We start from the raw sequence: 19,130 nt of genomic DNA on the forward strand, positions 1-19,130 counted from the left end.
AAAACCAATGCTTCATTTAATACATTCCAGTATTTATAAATTGATGGCAAAATTTTTCTCTTTTTTTATGAAGCCAGAAAATATAGAGTGCATATCTTATAATAATTTATTAAAGGTTGATGTCAAAAATCCAGAATTCCATCTACCTAGCAAAGTAATATTTACTGGGGCAGAAGCTTCCACTCTCCTGAAGAAATTATCAAAAAATCATCCAATAGCAAAAGAACTCCAAATTTCTCTGATGAAAGCTTATACTAATACAGCACAGCATATGAAACAGAAATTACCCCTTAAAAATTCATATCTGATTAGTTTTACAGCATTAGATTCAGAGCTTTAGATCCAGATCCAGAGGTAAAACCAGTACAATATTAGCTTTTGAAAATTATCATCTTTTATGTCCCATATTTTTAGTGATAATGAAAAGTCAAAAGTAGAAGCTAAAATAAGATTATACCAGAGTGACATTGATATCACCAAAGAAATGCTCTACACATCTGATGAAAGTGGAAATCAAGTCAAGTGTACAATTGATAAATATTGGTCTAAAGTTTTTAATTTAAAAGATGATTTCACAGATGATTATAAGTATCCTACATTGGCTAAATTGGTCAAAGCCTGCCTTAGCTGTTTCCATGGCCCATTAGTGGAATGTGCATTCAACTTAATGGATACACTTGTCACTGACTATAGAACCTCTCTTAAGATTGATTCCCTAGATGCAGTGCAGGCTATTAAATATGATTTAATGGCTTCTAAAGAAACCTTATGTGAAAAATATGGCTCAAAAAATCCAATGACTGATCCAATTCACAAAGATCTCTTACTGAATATGAAGAGAAGTTGGAAAACATATCAAGAGGACTTAAAAACATGTATTTCAGATGAGTCACCTATAAAAGTCTCTGAAAAACCTACATTAGCAGAAAAGCAAACTGCTTCTACCTCTGCATGTGCAGTTCTCGAGGAAATTTCTTCAACTGTAAATGAGGAAAATAAAAGTCAACCTTCCTGCAATTATGAAGTTCACCACAAAAGAAAGACAAGCCCACAAACATCAGAAAATAAAAAAAAAGCAGCAGAAATTAGATAATTTTTTTAAAGAATTAATTCAGGTAATTTAAAATATTTACATAAAATGTAGTAGTTTATATGTTTGAAAATGTATGGTTATTAATTTTGCAAAAAAAGTAATTCATTGAACTTTTATAATTAGGTCATTCAATACTTCATAATTGTACCGTAATTTCCGGAAGAAAGGCCGCATCAGCGTAAACGCCGCACTCGAGAAAAATGGCGGGAAAAAAATTAAAATTACACAGAAACGCCGCAATAGATTAAATTGCGCGTGACATCGTCGTGGGCCGTATAGATGCAAAAACTCAACCTAAGTCCTGATATATGACATACCAGTTAAGAAAAATGCATGAAATGAAACCATAACTCAAAAATAAATTAAAGGTAAGAAATGTATAGCTTCTGTGCCGTTTAGAGACATTTTCAAAAATTTTCCGCTCCATTCTTACTTAAAAACTATCCAACAAGTACTTGTACCCAAACTGATGGGATCTGCATTTGGCAGAATGCCAAGAAAAATCCATTCATGCTGAAGGGGAAATATGTCAGAGTTCGTTATTACGAGGCAGGTGGAGTCGTGTCCGCCTTTGAAAAAAATTGCAGAAGAGGCAGGGGTGGGGAGAAGATGGGTCCTGGAAGATTCATCGAATCACAGAGGAGAGAGACTATTCAAACTGATGAGAATGTTGATTTGAAAGGGGGAAGAATGTTATTGTTCTGAGATCTCGTTTAGGGTGAATAAGGCATGTAGGTCCATTCAAGGGAAAGAATGTAAACAAAATAACGTTTGCAAAAAGCAACTGAGTGGTCTTTTGTGTGCGAACAGCACCAGTCTATGCACAATGACAAGGCCATCCAAACTATGTACAATGACCATCATAGGAAATATTTTATTTTCAGTGCACCTAAACACCGCATGGGTAGAAATGCCGCACCCGCTGAAAATTTAAGTTTTAAACACGTAAACGCCGCTGCGTTTCTTCCAGAAATTACGGTAATTTTTCATTTCTGTCCCCCCCTTTTCTCGAAACTCCAAAATATCGGTAGTAAGTCCGTAAAAGTTTCAGGGGGTTTTTTTGGGTCCCACAAACACCCCTGTTTGCAGACTGTTAGAGCAATTTTATAAAAGTAAGCTTAAACTTTCGATTATATCAAATAGAATTTCCGATATATGTTTGTTAACATGTAAAGGTTCTAAAGCAAAAGTATGTTTCGAAATCCGAAATCTGTTTATCAATTTCACGCTGCTCGGCGGGGGGAACGCAGCGGCGCGCAATGAATTGGAAGTTGATCTGTCAGCACTATCCTTATCTTCAGGGCAGATGTTTTTATTTTATTTGGCTTATAATTCCTTACCAAATGTAGTATTTCATCTCGATGAACTCCGTCTTTGATATGATTTAAAACAAGTTCCTCGTCATTATAATTCGCTTCCGATAGTGAAGAATGTGACAGAGGTTATTGAAAACGAAAAAGTTTCGATTGACAAATTAGTCAGTATTCTCGACACATCAATTATAGGAGTTGAACAGTGGAACTTTGTAACTAAACAAGAAATTATTTCTGTTTAATAGAATTAAAGAGAAAGTATTATCACATGAAACGAAGCAACTTAAACAACTTACATTAAAAGAAATGTTTAATAAAGTAAACAAATAAATATTAAGCTTTTTCTTTTTGTAAATTTTGATACCCTTTAGATCATAATTGTTCTTTATTTCATAAATTACAGTTTCATATTTTTAATTTTGTAATTTCTGCATGCCATCTTACCAGATTTAAACTAATGATCTATAATCCGGAAAAATCGATAATCCGGAATCGCCGAAGTCCCGACGAGTTCGGATTAACGACTTTTGACTGTATCACAAACTTTTTGAAAAAGCATATCTTTAGAATTTCTAATACACAGTCTTGCACGTTGGAGATACAATTTTTTTAAACCATAAAATTCAATTCAACTGCAATATCACAAAATATTTGGAAAAGCATATCTTTAGAATTTCTAATACACAGTCTTGCACATTGGAGATACAATTTTTTTTCTTTTTCTATAGTGTTGCTATTGCTCGCTTAGAAATTGTTGAATTTCTTAATCTTAAACTCATAAATGCTTTGCAAAATATGAGATAGATAAAAAAAAAATTTCAAATTTGTGCTTTCAGATGCCTTTATTCGAGTGGAGATGTACGTTATTCAAAATTTGACAGCTCTAGGTGCTTTTGTTTTATCACAATGCAAGAAACATACATACATTTATGCAGATTGTTCGTTATTTAATTTCTTTAAATATAATACAGGGCTCTAATATTTGGTGGCAACACTTTAAAAAGTGATTTGCCATTTATAGTGAGTCAACATAAAATGCTAAAACGAAATTAATAGCCCTTCTAGGCTAACACCCTTTGTGCTGAAAAAAAAGTAAGAAAATACTTGTCTAAATACCAAATCTTAAAATAAAGCAAAGTAGAACCTTGATTACTCAAATTTTGATAATTCAAAATGTTCGATAATTAGAACTGAATGTTTAACACAAAATGAGTTTTTGTTCTGTAAGTTAAATGTATTTCTAAAAAAAAGTTATTATTAAGGAAATTTTAATAAATTTATGCAATAAAGCTATGTTAATAGTTCAATAAACGAGCTTTTAAACACAATATGCCCATTTTTGTCAGCTGGAACCTGAGAAGAGTATCATCTTCTATTTTTCTCCTTTCTTCATCATTAGGTTGAATGATTCAGATGGTGCTGAACTTATTTTACATTTCACACTTTTTAAGCAAACCTCTTATTATCTACATTAAACTTCTTTTAAGTTTTATGTGCAAATTTATTAATTTCTCCTTGGTTATATTCTAAGTTATTTAGTCATTTCCATGAGCAGCCATACTCTGCCTTTGTGAATAATTAAAATTTACTTCATGAGTTATGACTGTACATTTTATCACATTGCATGATAATAACAATATGGCTGCAGAAAGTAAGAAGTTCCAGCAGAAAGTCAGTTCTTTAAACTAAAGACCAATATGAAATAATAATCAACCAGGTTCAATTATTGTGTTTTCCTGTAGGCTATTAATTAGTATTTCCAAACTCATTATTGATGTTGCTGCTTCACTACTACTACAAGTCTTTCCAGAAAAATTTCTTTTCTGACTACAGTCAAAAGTTGTTAATTCAGACACCCATAATCCGGAATGATCTATAATCCGGACCTAAAAGCTTCAAACTTTATGTGCATGCGTCGCATTGACGCATGCGCGTAAGGCCTTTACGGCTGAGAATATGCCTGTGCACGTGCGCAAAATACGTTTACAAGTGCACGTTTAATGTATAACAGATGGTATAAGCTAAGCAAAAATTATTTAATTATCTATTTCTGTTAATGTTGCAGATTGCGTTGTTCCTTAATCTTCGAATTGGATCCGGCTTATTATTTTTTGCAGACTGTTAGAGCAATTTTATAAAAGTAAGCTTGAACTTTCGATTATGTCAAATAGAATTTCTGATATATATTTATTAATATGTAAATGATCTACAAAGCGAAAGTATGTTTCGAAGTTCATTAAACAAAAAGTGGAATTTCTACAAAAAATGGATAAAGGCATATCCTTTGTTTATCTAAACTTTAACGTTTGTTTATCTAAACTTTGTTTATCTTTAACGCCGCTGCGCCGCGCAATGAATTGGAAGTTAATCTGTCAGCACTATCCTTATCTTCAGGGCAGATGTTTTTATTTTATTTGGCTTATAATTCCTTATTAAATGTAGTATTTCATCTCGATGTACTCCATCTTTGATATGATTTAAATCAAATTCCTCGTCATTATAATTTGCTTCCGATAGCGAAGAAAGTGACAGAGGTTATTGAAAACGAAAAAATTTCAATTGACAAATTAGTCGGTATTCTCGACACAGCAATTATAGAACTTGAACAGCGGAACTTTGTAACTGAACAAGAAATTATGTCTGTTTAAAGAATTAAAGAGAATGTATTATCACATAAAAAACGAAGCAACTTAAAACAGCTTACATTGAAAGAAATGTTTAATAAAATAAACAAATAAATATTAAGCTTTCTTTTTTGTAAATTTTGATACCCTTTAGATCATAATTGTTCTTTATTTCATAAATTATGGTTTCATATTTTTAATTTTATAATTTCTGCATGCCATCTTACCAGATTTAAACTGATGATCTATAATCCGGAATCGCCGAAGTCCCGACGAGTCTGGATTAACGACTTTTGACTGTATTTCCTATTGTATGCAGTCATTTGTTTCTTCACTTTCCCTTAGTTAAAGCAATAATAGTACATTAAAATCATATCTCACCAGTCTTATGTCTTATCAATTATTTTGTAAACAGTGGCTTGCACTACAGCTGTAATTAGTTACTACATATTTAGTGGCATGTTTATTAATGAGATAAGCTCAAGCATGTAATTTTTAACTTAAAATGGGAAGAGAAGCAGTTGGATTAAGTTTCAAGTTTATTATTTTCTATTTCTTTTTCACTCTAAATTTATTTCTATCTAGCCTAAAATTTTGAAAAAAAAAAAAAAAAAAAAAAATGTAGTTAATTTTAGAAACACAATACATATTTTTGTTGCATGAAAAGAAAAACTAAGCTATATAACATTCTGAAATTTTATACTGTGTATTAAGATTCTTAATATAATTTCTCTATGAACTCAAAAAGTGTTTTTTTATATTGTTATTTGGGTACATCATTTTATATTAATATGAATGAAATAAAAAGCAAGAAAGAATGAGGAATTCGGTGTAAATTCAGAGATCCAGAATCATTGAAACTTCGAAAATTCCAGAATTCTCAAGCTTTTAGATCATTAGTTTATATCTAGTAAGATGAAAAATGTTACAAAAATATCAAAGTTATTTATGAAATAATGAAGCATTTTTGATATTAAACAAATCAAAAACAAAAAAGTTTAGTATTTATTTATTCCTTTTATTAAAAATTACTTTCAATGTAAGTTGTTTAAGCTATTGTTAAGTTGTGTGTATGTGCTAATACTTTTTCTTTTTACAGATAGATGTATTTTCTTGCTCAGTTAACAAAGTTCAATTGTTCAGGCTCTGTAATTGCCATCTGAGAATTCCAATTAAACTGTCATTTGAAATCTTTTAATTTTCAACAAATTCTTTGTCAGCTTCTTCACTGTTGTTAGTGGTACTTTCTGAATTTAAATCGTATTACAGATTTTGCAATCCATTAGTTCGTTAATGATTGGGGCATTGTCGTAACATTAAAAAACTTTTGCTATATCATCTTCATTTATTATCACTTTTAATTTCTTCATAAATTCCATTGATTGGAAAATTTTACTTTTTGCTTGTGATATCCAAAAACTTTCAAATTCGCAACTATCATCATTACCAATCCCATGAAATATCATAGTTGGCTGTACATTATGCCAAGCATTTTTAAAAATAGCTGCAGACATGTGCTTCTATGAAATACTTTGTAGTGCTGCACGTAGCAGATTTTTATGTTAAAATATTTCAAAAATTCTTGAATGGTCTTGTCACTGTTCAGAAAATTAACATAGGTTTTAAAAAGACTACTTTATATCTGCATTTCAATACACAGAGTATGGCTGAATAATGGATGTATACGCTGTAGAAAAGAATAAGATGGAGAAGTTATCTTTTCCTGAAATTGTAAATGAATTATGAGCTGAGCAGTTGTGTGTAATCACGACAATTTTACATCATCTAGTAAGCCAACTGATTTCAGATGTTGTCGAATCTCGTGTAGGAAATGATTTTCAAACCAATCATTCATTAATGTTTGGATCATCCATGCTATTTTATTTCAGTGATGGGGAGGGAAATTTTTGTGCCTGTAAATGCCCTAGGCTGTGTATTTTTTCTGATTACGAAAAATTTACATTAGTTTGTTTATGCACTATTTTCAGATGCTAGAATCGTTAGTTTCACCTTGGAATCTCTGCTACCAACTTTTTAATGCCATACTTGTCACAGAATTTTGAGATGGATATGCCTTTGTACACTTTTTTCAGCAATTCTACTTTTTGCTTAATTGATATTGAAACATATTTTCCCTTTATAGATCCTTGAAACTCTATTCAACATAATCAAAAATTTTAACTTTTGTTTTTATAAGAACACTTGTGATAATAATACTCTCAAATAATAAGCTTGATCAAATTAAAAAGTTAAGAAAGAATGCAGTTCGCTTTGAACTGAAGCTCTTCAGAATCTAATTCTTTCTCTTTTTAGCCGCTGCTATGACAGCAAAAGAAAACTACTATGAATATCATACCACTTAAGGGGAGAAAAAAAGAAGTCTTTGGTGCCTCACTTGTTGTTTAGGTCAGATCACAGACTATATTCTACAGGTCAGATTAAAAAAATACTACCCTTCCCCCACACAACCACTCAAGAGCGGAGGCTTTGGTTATGGCCAGCATCAATCAATGTACTGTGTTAACTCGTCAGGATGTGATTCGCTAACCGGCTGGTGTTCAAACTTGATATGCAGAATCTTAGTCTGGAGAAAATTCTCTTTTGTGACACATTTGCTTTTTCTTAAGTGTTATTATTTCCCATTCTTAAACTTTGTAAGGGGAAAAATTTGCTGGTGGTAGCAAGGTTAAAGTATTAGAGTAGTCCAGATATTGGACATTCAGATTTCAGGCTTTGTACTGTATTATGAAATGCAAAGAAAACCTTGTATTAACTAATGTGCTGTCAAGCTTATGCAAAAGTATTTGATTTCGCTTTAGGCTTGCTTTCGGAGTTACGAACGAGTCCACGGGATTCAATCGCTCTTGGGAAAGTACCCGGACACCCTGGTATTGCATACCGGATGGAAAATCATGTTGTCCTTCTCTCAATCGAACCCAATCCCCTAACTAAAGAAAATGTATGTGGCTCTATGCATTGGCTTTCTGTGTTGTTATACTCATATAAATACTTGCATGCATCTGTGCATATGAGTATTCATAAAAATATCATCATCAAAGGCACTTAAACATATTTATTTAAAAATACTAAGGCACGAATAATGCAATTTGTATAAGCATGTCGTGGTTTAAATTCAGGCACTCTGGAACCTTGATTCATAGATTTAATTCATTCCTGAAAACATTTGTCATCTGATAATTCATAAACGAAAACTATTTTCCCCATAGGAATTAATGTAAAATGGATTAATCTGCTCTTGCATCACAGATGATTGCTTGGTTAAAACTTACAACAGTACTATGCACAAATAACACAAAACAAATGACATCCATTAAATATGAGACAAAAGAGGTAAACACAATATTAAACAAGTAAAATAGATGAAAATTAATTTTTATCATATGCATACAAAGGATAGCAAACAGCTTAAGTTGAAAGTGAAGAAGAAAAAGAAGGAAGAGATGTCATTTTTTCAGATGAGAAGTACTTTTTGATAAAAACATCCCATTACTGTCTCTCTAGAGCAGTCTCTTCTACTTTTTCTTTGTCTCTTAGATTCTAGTTGAGACAGACTGTGCTTTTGTTTCACTCAAAATTTGCTCAATGCCAATTGTCTACATTTAACAATATTTCTGAAGTAAGACATAGCTTTGAAAATGCTTTGCTGTAACTTTCTGCTGCTTTATGATGGTGGTATCTTTACATGAAGTTCTGCTACTTACCCAATTTGCACAAATTTCAGGGATCAAAGAACTTTCTTCCTTCCCCTTCCTTTTAAGACATTTTCTCCACAATTATCTTTTGTTACTGCTTCTGAGTGTGTTCTAATTGTTTCTTTTTGAACTTGTTTTTATGGTCTTCTAATAACTCCTCCACTTCAGCATTGTTAGTTTCCAGGCCCATGATTTTGCCTGGCGACACAATGTCATAAATAATAACAAGAAAGTCCTCAGTGCCAAAAATGTTTTCTACAATAACTATATGGGCATAGTTTTCCCTGGCCCGAATACTTGGTCCTTAAAGTCTCTTGCTAATAGGCCTTGTTGAGAACTAAGCAATGAAAAGTATTAAAATGACTTTTCTGGAAGTTCACATGTGTTAATTATTTATCAGAGGTTACTTCAAAACTGCTTTAAAAGTCATTTGTCATCGACTTGAATGTTCATAACTCGAGACACCGTTTGTCACCATAATCCAAGGCTTTGTTTTTCAGATTACTTATTTGTTATCTGATATTCTCTTGTTTTAAATATGTTTATTTACAATGTTTGGAATAGTATTTCTTTAATTTTAATGATATTTTACTCAAATTATTGAAGATAAAAGTTTTTGTAATCTAGTTTTCTGTGTTTATGAGTAAGACCAATGGCATCATGGCCTGACATACCTAGACAACTGCCTTAATTTGTCTAATAATGAATTGGGTATGTTAATCCTGCATCAGAAGGGTAATAGAGGATAAGCTAAGAAGAAACTAGCAGTATTTAATTATCTTTATTTCTAGTCAGTCCTGATGACAGAAGGCATATGGCAGAAAATAAAGAAACTTAGAAAAGAATATGTTTTACTTTGTTGCTAAAAAATTTTATGTAGACAATAGTAATACTTCATGAAAAGCATCTTAACCCTTTGAGGGGTGGTATATAAAATAATTTAAATTGTGGTAAAAGTTTGCGTAAATTGTAACTTATGGACCTTAAGAACACAAAAAAATCTAAAGTGAAATCCTGAACTTTGAGGGCCAGTATATATTTTATACTGGTGCTCCTCTAAGACATTTTTTATCCAGGTAGCTGCCAATTGTTAAATTTTGTTTTTGTTTTTTTTATCTATTTTTGCATACTTTTGATTTGTATTTATAGAGATGAGTGCTTGAAAATAGTCTGAAGTCAAAAAACTTCTAAAATGTCACTAGAAATTTAAAAGTTTTAAAATAATTTTTTATGCACTTTGATGATGCCACCCAGCTGAACATACTTTTGTAAAATATCAGTAAAAACCTTTAAAAGAAATTTAGCAAATATATCACTGCATGTGTAAACTGTATCATGCTGTAATTGAACTAGTATAATGCCACAAAGAGATGTAACTCAAACAAAAAATGAAAAAATGAAACACTATGGCTCAGCTGAAAAATTCTGTTGCATTTTGCTGTAGATAATATATAAAAAGAGCATGCTTCATACTATGATAGCTAGAATGCCCCCCCCCCACACACACACACACTCTTTTGATTATCGGGGTTCATAAGTTCTCCTTTTTCATTTTTTGTAAATATATGTTGTAATACAGCTATATCATTTTGATCAGGAAAAAAAGCTGCTAAATGATTTTATTATTTGATACACTTCAAAGCTCTTATTTCGATCAAAACTTTAAAAAACTCAAATATTTGCCCTTTTTTATCCCCTTTCCAAAGATAAATGTTTTGCATCTAAAACTGGTCTTAGAAATATTGTCTTCCCTTTCATCAGCTATGAAGATTATTTCGAAAACCACATACTTTTATCCTAACCCCAGGGGAAAAATTCTCTTGTATTCTCTAGTTTCTCATCTGAAATTAACAAAGACAATACCCTAAAGCATAAAAGTATACTTTCAAATCAGCAGTTTTTCCATTCCACTAAGAAACGGACCTGAAGTGTATTTCTGTTTACCATATTTGTAAGTGAGCTTTCCTTTTCTGTGATCTTATCACAGCCTTTTGGGGTATGACAGATTAGCTCTCAGTGACCTCTTATCATTTTCTCTGCATTCTAGGATTTTGGAAAACATGAAGCAACGGGTGTGTTTCAGGGATAACATGATACATTTAACCCCTACAATTTTGTAACGTTTTGGTTACTAGATGACAATTTTGAAATTGATGAGTCTTTATCCAGGGAAAGAACAAAGTGATGAAATTAAAATTTTAGCTAAACAGAGAGGAATGAGAAACTCAACTGAAATAAGTAAAGAATAAAAAGGAACTAAATTACTTTTAATCATTCTTAGCACAGGTTCAATAAACTCTCATCTGCCATGAACATAATATTGAATCCTAAGCAACTTGTAAATTAATCATAAACAAATTATTGCATCATAAACAATTATAGTATAAAGAAATTCTGTCATCTGACAGAGTAGAGACAGAGGCCTGGTGATGCCATCTATTGGCATGGTATCCTCAGTATGAGTGCCAGTATATTTTATATACCGGTTTTAAAATTGTATAAATAATTGTCTTTTAATTATCAGTTCTGACTGAAATGTGGTAAATATATAAGATTTAGTATGTGATATATAAGATTCAGTATATTTACAGATTTTGAATTTTTTCTCCCCCTCCAATAGAATTAATGAATCTTCAAACATAATACCTCGAAACAAGGTATATTAATTTTATAACTGCAAAATATTCAGCATTCATAAGGTAGTGCTGCCATTTAGTATCAAAAGGAAACACTAGAAACTTACAATTACAGTTTTTATTATAAAACAATTGGCATTTTTAGGAGATTAAAAAATTGACAAACATCCGGTATATTTCATATACTGAGGCTCTTTTAAGGGTTAAAGTACAAAGAGTTAAATTCCATTTATATGCTATTTATGCTATCTTTAAACTGTTGTTGGCCTAGACTCTATGATTTAGGCAAAGCGCTCAAAATGAAACCTGTTTTCACCAAGTGTTCTTAGGAGATGGAATCTTTTGACTTTATACTCCCTTTTCCTGCCACCAGCCTCTTGAGAGGACTTTTGGATGAACAGATTTTAAGTGCTTCCACACAGCAAAGCACATAGCAGTCACAAATGCCCATATCTTGCCAGGGATTTGAACCTACTCATATAGACTCAGCGGCATGGAAATCAATCATTGTATGCCAACCACTGTAACATCATGACATCATGAGCAGGAATTGTGGATGGAATCCCTTTGTAGGGCTTATTAATCTTTCAGTGCAGAGAATAAATATCTTCCTATTAATATACAAAACCATTTTATGTAGCTTTACATTGCTTGTTAATGTATAATGTTTCTGTGCTTTCAAGCATTTTGAAAATTTAATTCTAGTTTGAACAGAATCATGAATTTTTAATATTTTGGTAAGTTTTGAATTTTAAAAAATAATTTGGAATAAAGAATATATATATATATATATACACTGCTGGCCACCCAAATTGCGACACCAAGAAAGACGAGAGATATCACAACAAAATTTATTTAGTAGATAACATGTTGACCAAGTATCAAATGATTAAATTTATAGACTTCTGTGAAGTGTGGTTCCTTCCAGAATCAGTAGCCAATGTAGCCGCCATTGTTGGAGATCACCACTGCCACACGCCTCGGCATTGATTCAAAGAGACTCTGGGTGTGTTCTTGGGGTACAGCACACCAAGCAGCTTTCACACGTTGCCAAAGTTGATCTAGTGTGGCAGCTTGGGATGTAATCTGGGTCAATCGTTCAGCAACCATGGACCACATGTTTTCTATCGGCGAAAGATCCGGAGAGCGAGCCGGCCAGGGAAGCAATTCAATCTGGCGATTGACGAAGAGCACTTGGACAATGCGTGCCACGTGTGGTCCCGCATTATCCTGTTGAAATATGGCTGTGGGCAAGCCCTGAAGGTAAGGAAGAACAACTGGCTCCAACACTTAGGAAATGTCGTGTTGGCTGTTTAAAGTACCAGCAATGCCTATTAGAGCAGTGCGAGAGTGATATCCAATATCACCCCATATCATAATACCCAGTGCAGGACCAGTGTGGCAGTGCATAAAGCAGCTGTTTAGCATCCTCTCTCCACGGTGTCTCCAGACTCGAATCCGACCATCATGGTGTTGCAGACAGAAGTGTGACTCGTCAATAAAGACAATTTCATTCCATTCTACTGTCCACATCCTTCTTTCATCACACCATTGGCAGCAGAGACATCTGTGGTTCTGCGTCAAGGGTAGACGAAGCATTGGACGTCTTGCGGACAGACCACTCTGCTGTAAACAGCGTCAAATGGTACGTGATCACGTGAAGTGGTGCACTGAGGTGGATGTGATCGAACACGCCGGTCCATCGTACCCTCCTGCATCCAATGGTCACATATCCGCATTACAGTTGTTTGGTTTCGTCCAACACAACTACCGGTTTCCCTGAAAGATAATCCACACTCTCGGTAGGCCACTATCCTTCCTCTGTCAAACTCGGATACTTGATCAAACGATGATCACTGTTTACTACGAGGCATAATTGATCTCCTTTTTTTTTTTTTTTTTTTTTTTTTTTTTTTTTTTTTTTGAAAAAAACGACAAGAAAAACACAATTGCTGAACTTGAAATCGTCAAAAACTCCAAGCCTTAAATAGCGCTTTGAAGTGGTGCCAGAGGCACACGTGATGTGCGTCTGCACTGAAATTCTAATCATTTGCATCTCTAACCTCCGCTAATGCATGTTGTAAATTTCATGTTATTTGCATGCTTTTCCTTCAGGGTATTGCATTTACGGTGGCCAGCAGTGTAATTGTATACTTTGAATTCTACTAAAAGAAATAGCGTTTTCATGATTTCAACAAATGATTGAGTATGAATATTAATTTATACCATATGATAAATATAAAATAATAAATTTTTCTATTTTATTAGTTACTTTAATTATTAAAAATATGTTGATGGTTTAGAATTTCATTGTACATTTGCAATTGAGTAATTGTTTGTTGGAATAAATTATATGAATACTTTTACTTGTATGTAGCCATAAATTTATTTTGCATCTATAGTTCTCTGTGTTTGAATATGTATACATGCAGTGAAACTTCGTGACAAAACCTACCAAAATTGTCTAGAACCATGTTTTTATTTTATTTATTTTTGTCATTATTTAGAAAACCATCCTGATTGTGATCCATCTCATATATACGATGTTGTAAATTCTACTATTAAAACAATTTTTAGAAATTTAATTTTGGACACGAATAAAAGGTAATGCTTTCATTCCATTTTTATTTTTAATACATTTAACATGAAGTAATGTTCATTTAAATATTTCTTTGTATTCCAATAAATACTAATATATAGTATTTTGTAGATGTGATGGCCGTGGATTGACTGATTTGCGGGATATATCTTGTGCTGTAGATATTTATAAACCACTTCATGGATCATCACTTTTCCAAAGGGGTCAGACACAGGTAATTCATTGACTGAAAAATGTTTTTATATATGTTTTCAAGTAATTCTATGCTTTTTATTTGTGCATTATATTTGAAATGAAACTTATTCAATTGCTAAGCTTAGAAGTGGAATTATTTATAGGTTTTTTGCACAGTTGCATTCGATTCCTTAGATTCAGCTCTGCGAAGTGATCCATTAACTGTATTAACAGGGTATGAAATTACTTTTTTTGTACATTAATAAAATATCCGTAATTAGTTTTATTTATAGTCATAAAATGGCTATATTATTAAACCGTAATTATTGGCTTTTTAAATTTAGTTTTAATATATTAGATTTTATTTTGTATATTAATATACATTTTTTCTCTCTTAGGGGCATTAAAGAAAAAAATTTTATGTTGCACTATGAGGTAGGCTAATTTATTATGTTTTTATGTCATCTGAAACATTTTCAGATACTACTTGTTAGAAATCAAACTTTATGATAATCAGTCATATTTAAAATATAAACTTTTGCAAAAAAAAAATTTAGTTTATGTAATTGGTGTAGATTCACTCCCCCATATCAGTTTTACAACATAATGATAGTTGTTCAAATGCTTATATTAACTATCTAGATTATAATTATCACTTTTACTGAAAAACATAGCTATATAAATTCTATATTCTCCTCCTTTAATCATCATGTCCAGTTGTTCTGATTCTAATGAATTTATTTTGCTGAGAATGAGGGTGTCAATGAGTTGTTGAGGCATTGCTGCCCATTCGTCTTGCAGCACCAATCGAAGCTCCGGAATCGTTACTTTTGGTAAGGTACGAGCTGCCTAGAAAATCCCATACATGCTCGATGGGTTGAGATCCAGAGATCGTGCCGGCCAATCCATACGTTCAATATCCTCACTCTCTAAGAGCTGTTCGGCAGCTACCGTGCGATGACATGGTGCATTGTCGTCCATGAAAAAGAACTGCAGACCCATAGCGCCTCTAAAGAGACGCGCATATGAAAGAAGAATCTCATTACAATAACGGGTCCCGTTGAATGAACCTGCGTCTAAGATGTGAAGGTCTGTACGACTACCAAGCAGGATGCCTCCCCAAACGAGAACACCGCCACCTCCATACCTGTCCCTTTCAATGATGTTCGAGGGATGATTGCGGCTTCCCCGCTCTCTCCAGATGAGTATGCAATGAGAATCGCTACTCAGACTGAATCTGCTCTCATCTGTAAAGAGTACTCGTCCCCATTCATTGTCTCTCCAATTCCGGTGTTCCCGGCACCACAGAAAACGCCTTCTCCGATGGGCAGGCATTAGAGGTACACACCGTACAGGGCGTCAGGCAAACAGACCACCGCCGTGCAGTCTTCTGGCCATGGTAAAATGCGATGTCGGTCGTCCAGTCACCTGTGTCGTGTGTCTAGCGATTTCTCCCGCTGTCTGCCGCCTGTTTCTTCTGGAATGTAAGGCAATATACCGGTCATCTGCAGGTGTGGTTCCTCGTGGACGACCACTACTAAACCCCCGGATAGCTGTTCCTGTAGTTTGAAATTATCTCCAAAGTCATGAAACGATGCTGTGAGCAATTCCGAACTCTGCAGCCACACGTGTCACACTGCGGCCTTCCTCCAACTTCCCAATGATTCGACCTCGGGTAAAAGCATCCAGATGTCATCTAACAGATTGATTATTCGCCATTTCTTGCTGAGGCAGCAACTCAGTGTGATTTTAACTGCTATACGGCGTGCAATCTCTTTGCCAGAAATATCTGCGCATGTGCTCCCGTACATCACCTTACTTAATCTCCTGATTGGTCTTTCTGTCCGCTCTGCCTCTTCGTTCAGCTGATATGCTATTTTTTGACTTCATCCTTAATTTTTGCACACCAGCGTATATGTACAGTGTAGTCTAAACATTTGTAGACAGACGTTTAAGTATAGATTAGAATACAAAAGCAAACCAAGCGTTTTGGTATAAAAGCATGTGGTGTTAAATGTGCTAGACAGCATTATTTGCCATAAATGGGGTTGAGCAGTGTGAGTCATTTTCACTCAAGGGTTGATATTCAGGTAAAAAACATACTATAATCACATAATCATATTCCAGTAATTTCTTCCTTGGTAGATACTCCAAGAGCCTTCTAATCAAAACCCCTATAGTCTTATTGCAACCCTGACCTCATTGCAAGAGTCGCCGGAAAATCCTGCCATTTTTAACATGTTTGTGCACTCAAGTAGCACCATTATAAGGCATGCATAGTTGCAAATATAATAAACTTTTTTTCAAACTGTAAACATACAAATGTGTAATAAACATGTTGCATTATTACATTGATTGTTTTATCTTTCATTCTCTCTGTGCTATAGCATTCGTGTGTTTGCAGCTGCTCTTTTATGTGAAAAAAGCTTCATTTTGCATGTCTGTCCTACTCTTAAAATTTTTCTGTGAACTTTTAAATCACATTTGCTCAAATATTCTTGTACATAATAATTCTCGAATATGTGGCAAAAATGTAAAAGCAGGTAGTGGGAGCTAAAATAAACAGATTTTGTAATCAAACATCTGTGCCAAAATGGCACATATAAATAGTGACGTGTGAGGAAGGTATGGGTAACAGGTGAATAAGAAAAATATAAATTCAAAAGAAACATTTTCATCATATAACTTTTCACAGTAGGTGCTCAAAAGTTTGACCACAAACAGTAGTACAAGTTTCACTTGCTTCCTATTAATAAACTCAAGTGTTTGCCAATTCAGCAACCATCTTGTCAGGAATCATACCTCTGTCATATCTGTACATCTTATGGACCACTCCTCCGTTCTGGGTGATGTATAAGATGCACATCACTAAGTTCTGCTTTCGTATAATGATGGGTACTGCTCAAAGTCTGTCCTGGGAATAACACCTTATGCTAGCAGATTGCTTTCACTTGGCAATCTGAACAATATTCTTTCCCACCTCACTGTTCGATTTCCATTTCCATACACATATTCCATCATAAAATCTGCAACTTTTGGTCCCCTGTACTTGCCTTTGCTTTTTATACATTTTAGAATTTACATTTAAAACATTATTATTATACATATATATATTAGCTTTTATATATTTTAGAATTGTCCTATATGTACATACATATGTAATAAACCAATAATTCAAAACAATTTATTATAAAATAACTTTTCATGTACCATGTCCAAGGAATAGAAATTCAATTAAAAACCATGAATGAAAAAACATTTTAATCAGTGTTTTAATTAGTATTTTAAACTAGTATTTTCTAGACCTCTTTTGCTTTAAAAACATAAAAATCTGTTAAGAAAAATCTTTAATCGCAAAAATACCAAAATCAAAAGTAAAAATTTTAAGCATTGATAAAGTAGCGATTGTCATTGATCGTAAATTATTTGACTTATCAAGGAAATAAACCAATCTGCCATCAATTTACAACAACTAAATTAAGAGAGAGGGTTTCATCTCACTTCCAAGTAAACATCAAATATTTTGCTAGATCAAAATTAGAAGTCACAGTTAATCAAAAGAAAGACGTTAATCAATTAAGCCAAAAGAATCGTGTTAAACAAAATAAACAGCAAATAGTCTTTAAATTTGCTCACTAAGAGCACAGTTGTTGTTAATTGATGGTAGATTGGTTTATCCGCTTGATAAGTTGATTAATCTGTGATCAATGACAATAGCTACTTTTTCAGTGCTTAAAATGTTTACTTTTGATTTTAGTATTTTTGCGATTAAAGATTTTTCTTAACAGGTTTTTATGTTTTTAAAACAAAAGTGGTCTAGAAAATACTGGTTTAAAATATCAATTAAAATACTGATTAAAACATTTTTTCATTCATGGTTTTTAATTGAATTTCTGTTCCTTGGAGTTGGTATATGGAAAATTTTCGTATTATAAATTGCTATGAATTATTGGTTTATCACTTTTGCAGCTTTAGCACTAGTCATAGGCTTTTTAATTTACTTTTAATTACTTTTATTTAGAATTTACGCACACATGTAATGTACACCACTGCACACAAATAGGGGAGCAGTTTCTATATCTCCCATTCTACTGGGCCGATTGACGAAATTCAAACTGTGTTTTTCATGTCTCAAAAGTGTGACTTAGGAAATACAGTCAAAAGTCGTTAATTCGGACACCCATAATCCGTAATGATCTATAATCCGGACCTCAAAGCTAAAAACTTTCTGCGCATGCGCCACATCGACACATGCACATAGGCGTTTATGCGTGCGCGCAAGACATTTTACCACTGCGCATATGCGTGTGCGCAAGCGCAGAATATGTTTTCGCGTGCGCTTTTTATGTATAGCGGACGGTATAATCTAAAATTATCTAATTATCTATTTCAGTTAATGTTGATGATTGCGTTGTTCCTTAATCTTCGAATTGGATCTGGCTTATTATTTTTTGCAGACTGTTAGAGCAATTTTATAAAAGTAAACTTGAACTTTCGATTATGTCAAATAGAATTTCCCGATTCTGGAGCTTCCAAAGGATCGTACAAAACGAAAGTATGTTTCGATGTCTATCAAACAAAAAGTAGAATTGCTGCAAAAAATGGATAAAGACATGAAGAATGTGACAGAGAGGTTAGTGAAAACGAAAAAATTTCGATTGACAAGTTAGTCGGTATTCTCGGCACAACAATTAACGGGACTTGAACAACAGAACTTTGTAACTGAACAAGAAATTGTGTCTGTTTATAGAATTAAAGAGAAAGTATTATCACATAAAACGAAGCAACTTAAAATAACTTACATTGAAAGAAATGTTTAATAAAGTAAACAAATAAATATTTAAAAATTAAGCTTTTTTTTGTAAATTTTGATACCCTTTAGATTATAACTGTTCTTTATTTCATAAATTAAGGTTTCATATTTTTAATTTTAGAATTTCTGCATGCCATCTTACGAGATTTAAACTGATGATCTATA

The 19,130-nt window shown here is 33.1% G+C and overlaps 1 protein-coding gene across 3 annotated transcripts in view; it reads left to right on the forward strand.

The window, feature by feature from the left end:
• The window catches only part of PNPase (polyribonucleotide nucleotidyltransferase 1), a 136,641-nt gene that overhangs the window by 63,286 nt on the left and 54,225 nt on the right, over window positions 1–19,130 (forward strand). For all 3 annotated transcript variants that reach the window (XM_085825425.1, XM_085825426.1, XM_085825427.1), the window contains exons 10-13: window positions 13,887–13,983; window positions 14,090–14,192; window positions 14,317–14,387; window positions 14,551–14,587. In XM_085825425.1, coding sequence (XP_085681551.1) covers window positions 13,887–13,983; window positions 14,090–14,192; window positions 14,317–14,387; window positions 14,551–14,587 — 308 coding nt within the window. The remainder of the gene's footprint in view (window positions 1–13,886; window positions 13,984–14,089; window positions 14,193–14,316; window positions 14,388–14,550; window positions 14,588–19,130) is intronic.

This window comes from Stegodyphus dumicola, chromosome 10 (assembly GCF_044657685.1).
Source record: "Stegodyphus dumicola isolate Sdum_Otavi_A_Nest chromosome 10, ASM4465768v1".
Lineage (NCBI taxonomy): Eukaryota > Metazoa > Arthropoda > Arachnida > Araneae > Eresidae > Stegodyphus > Stegodyphus dumicola.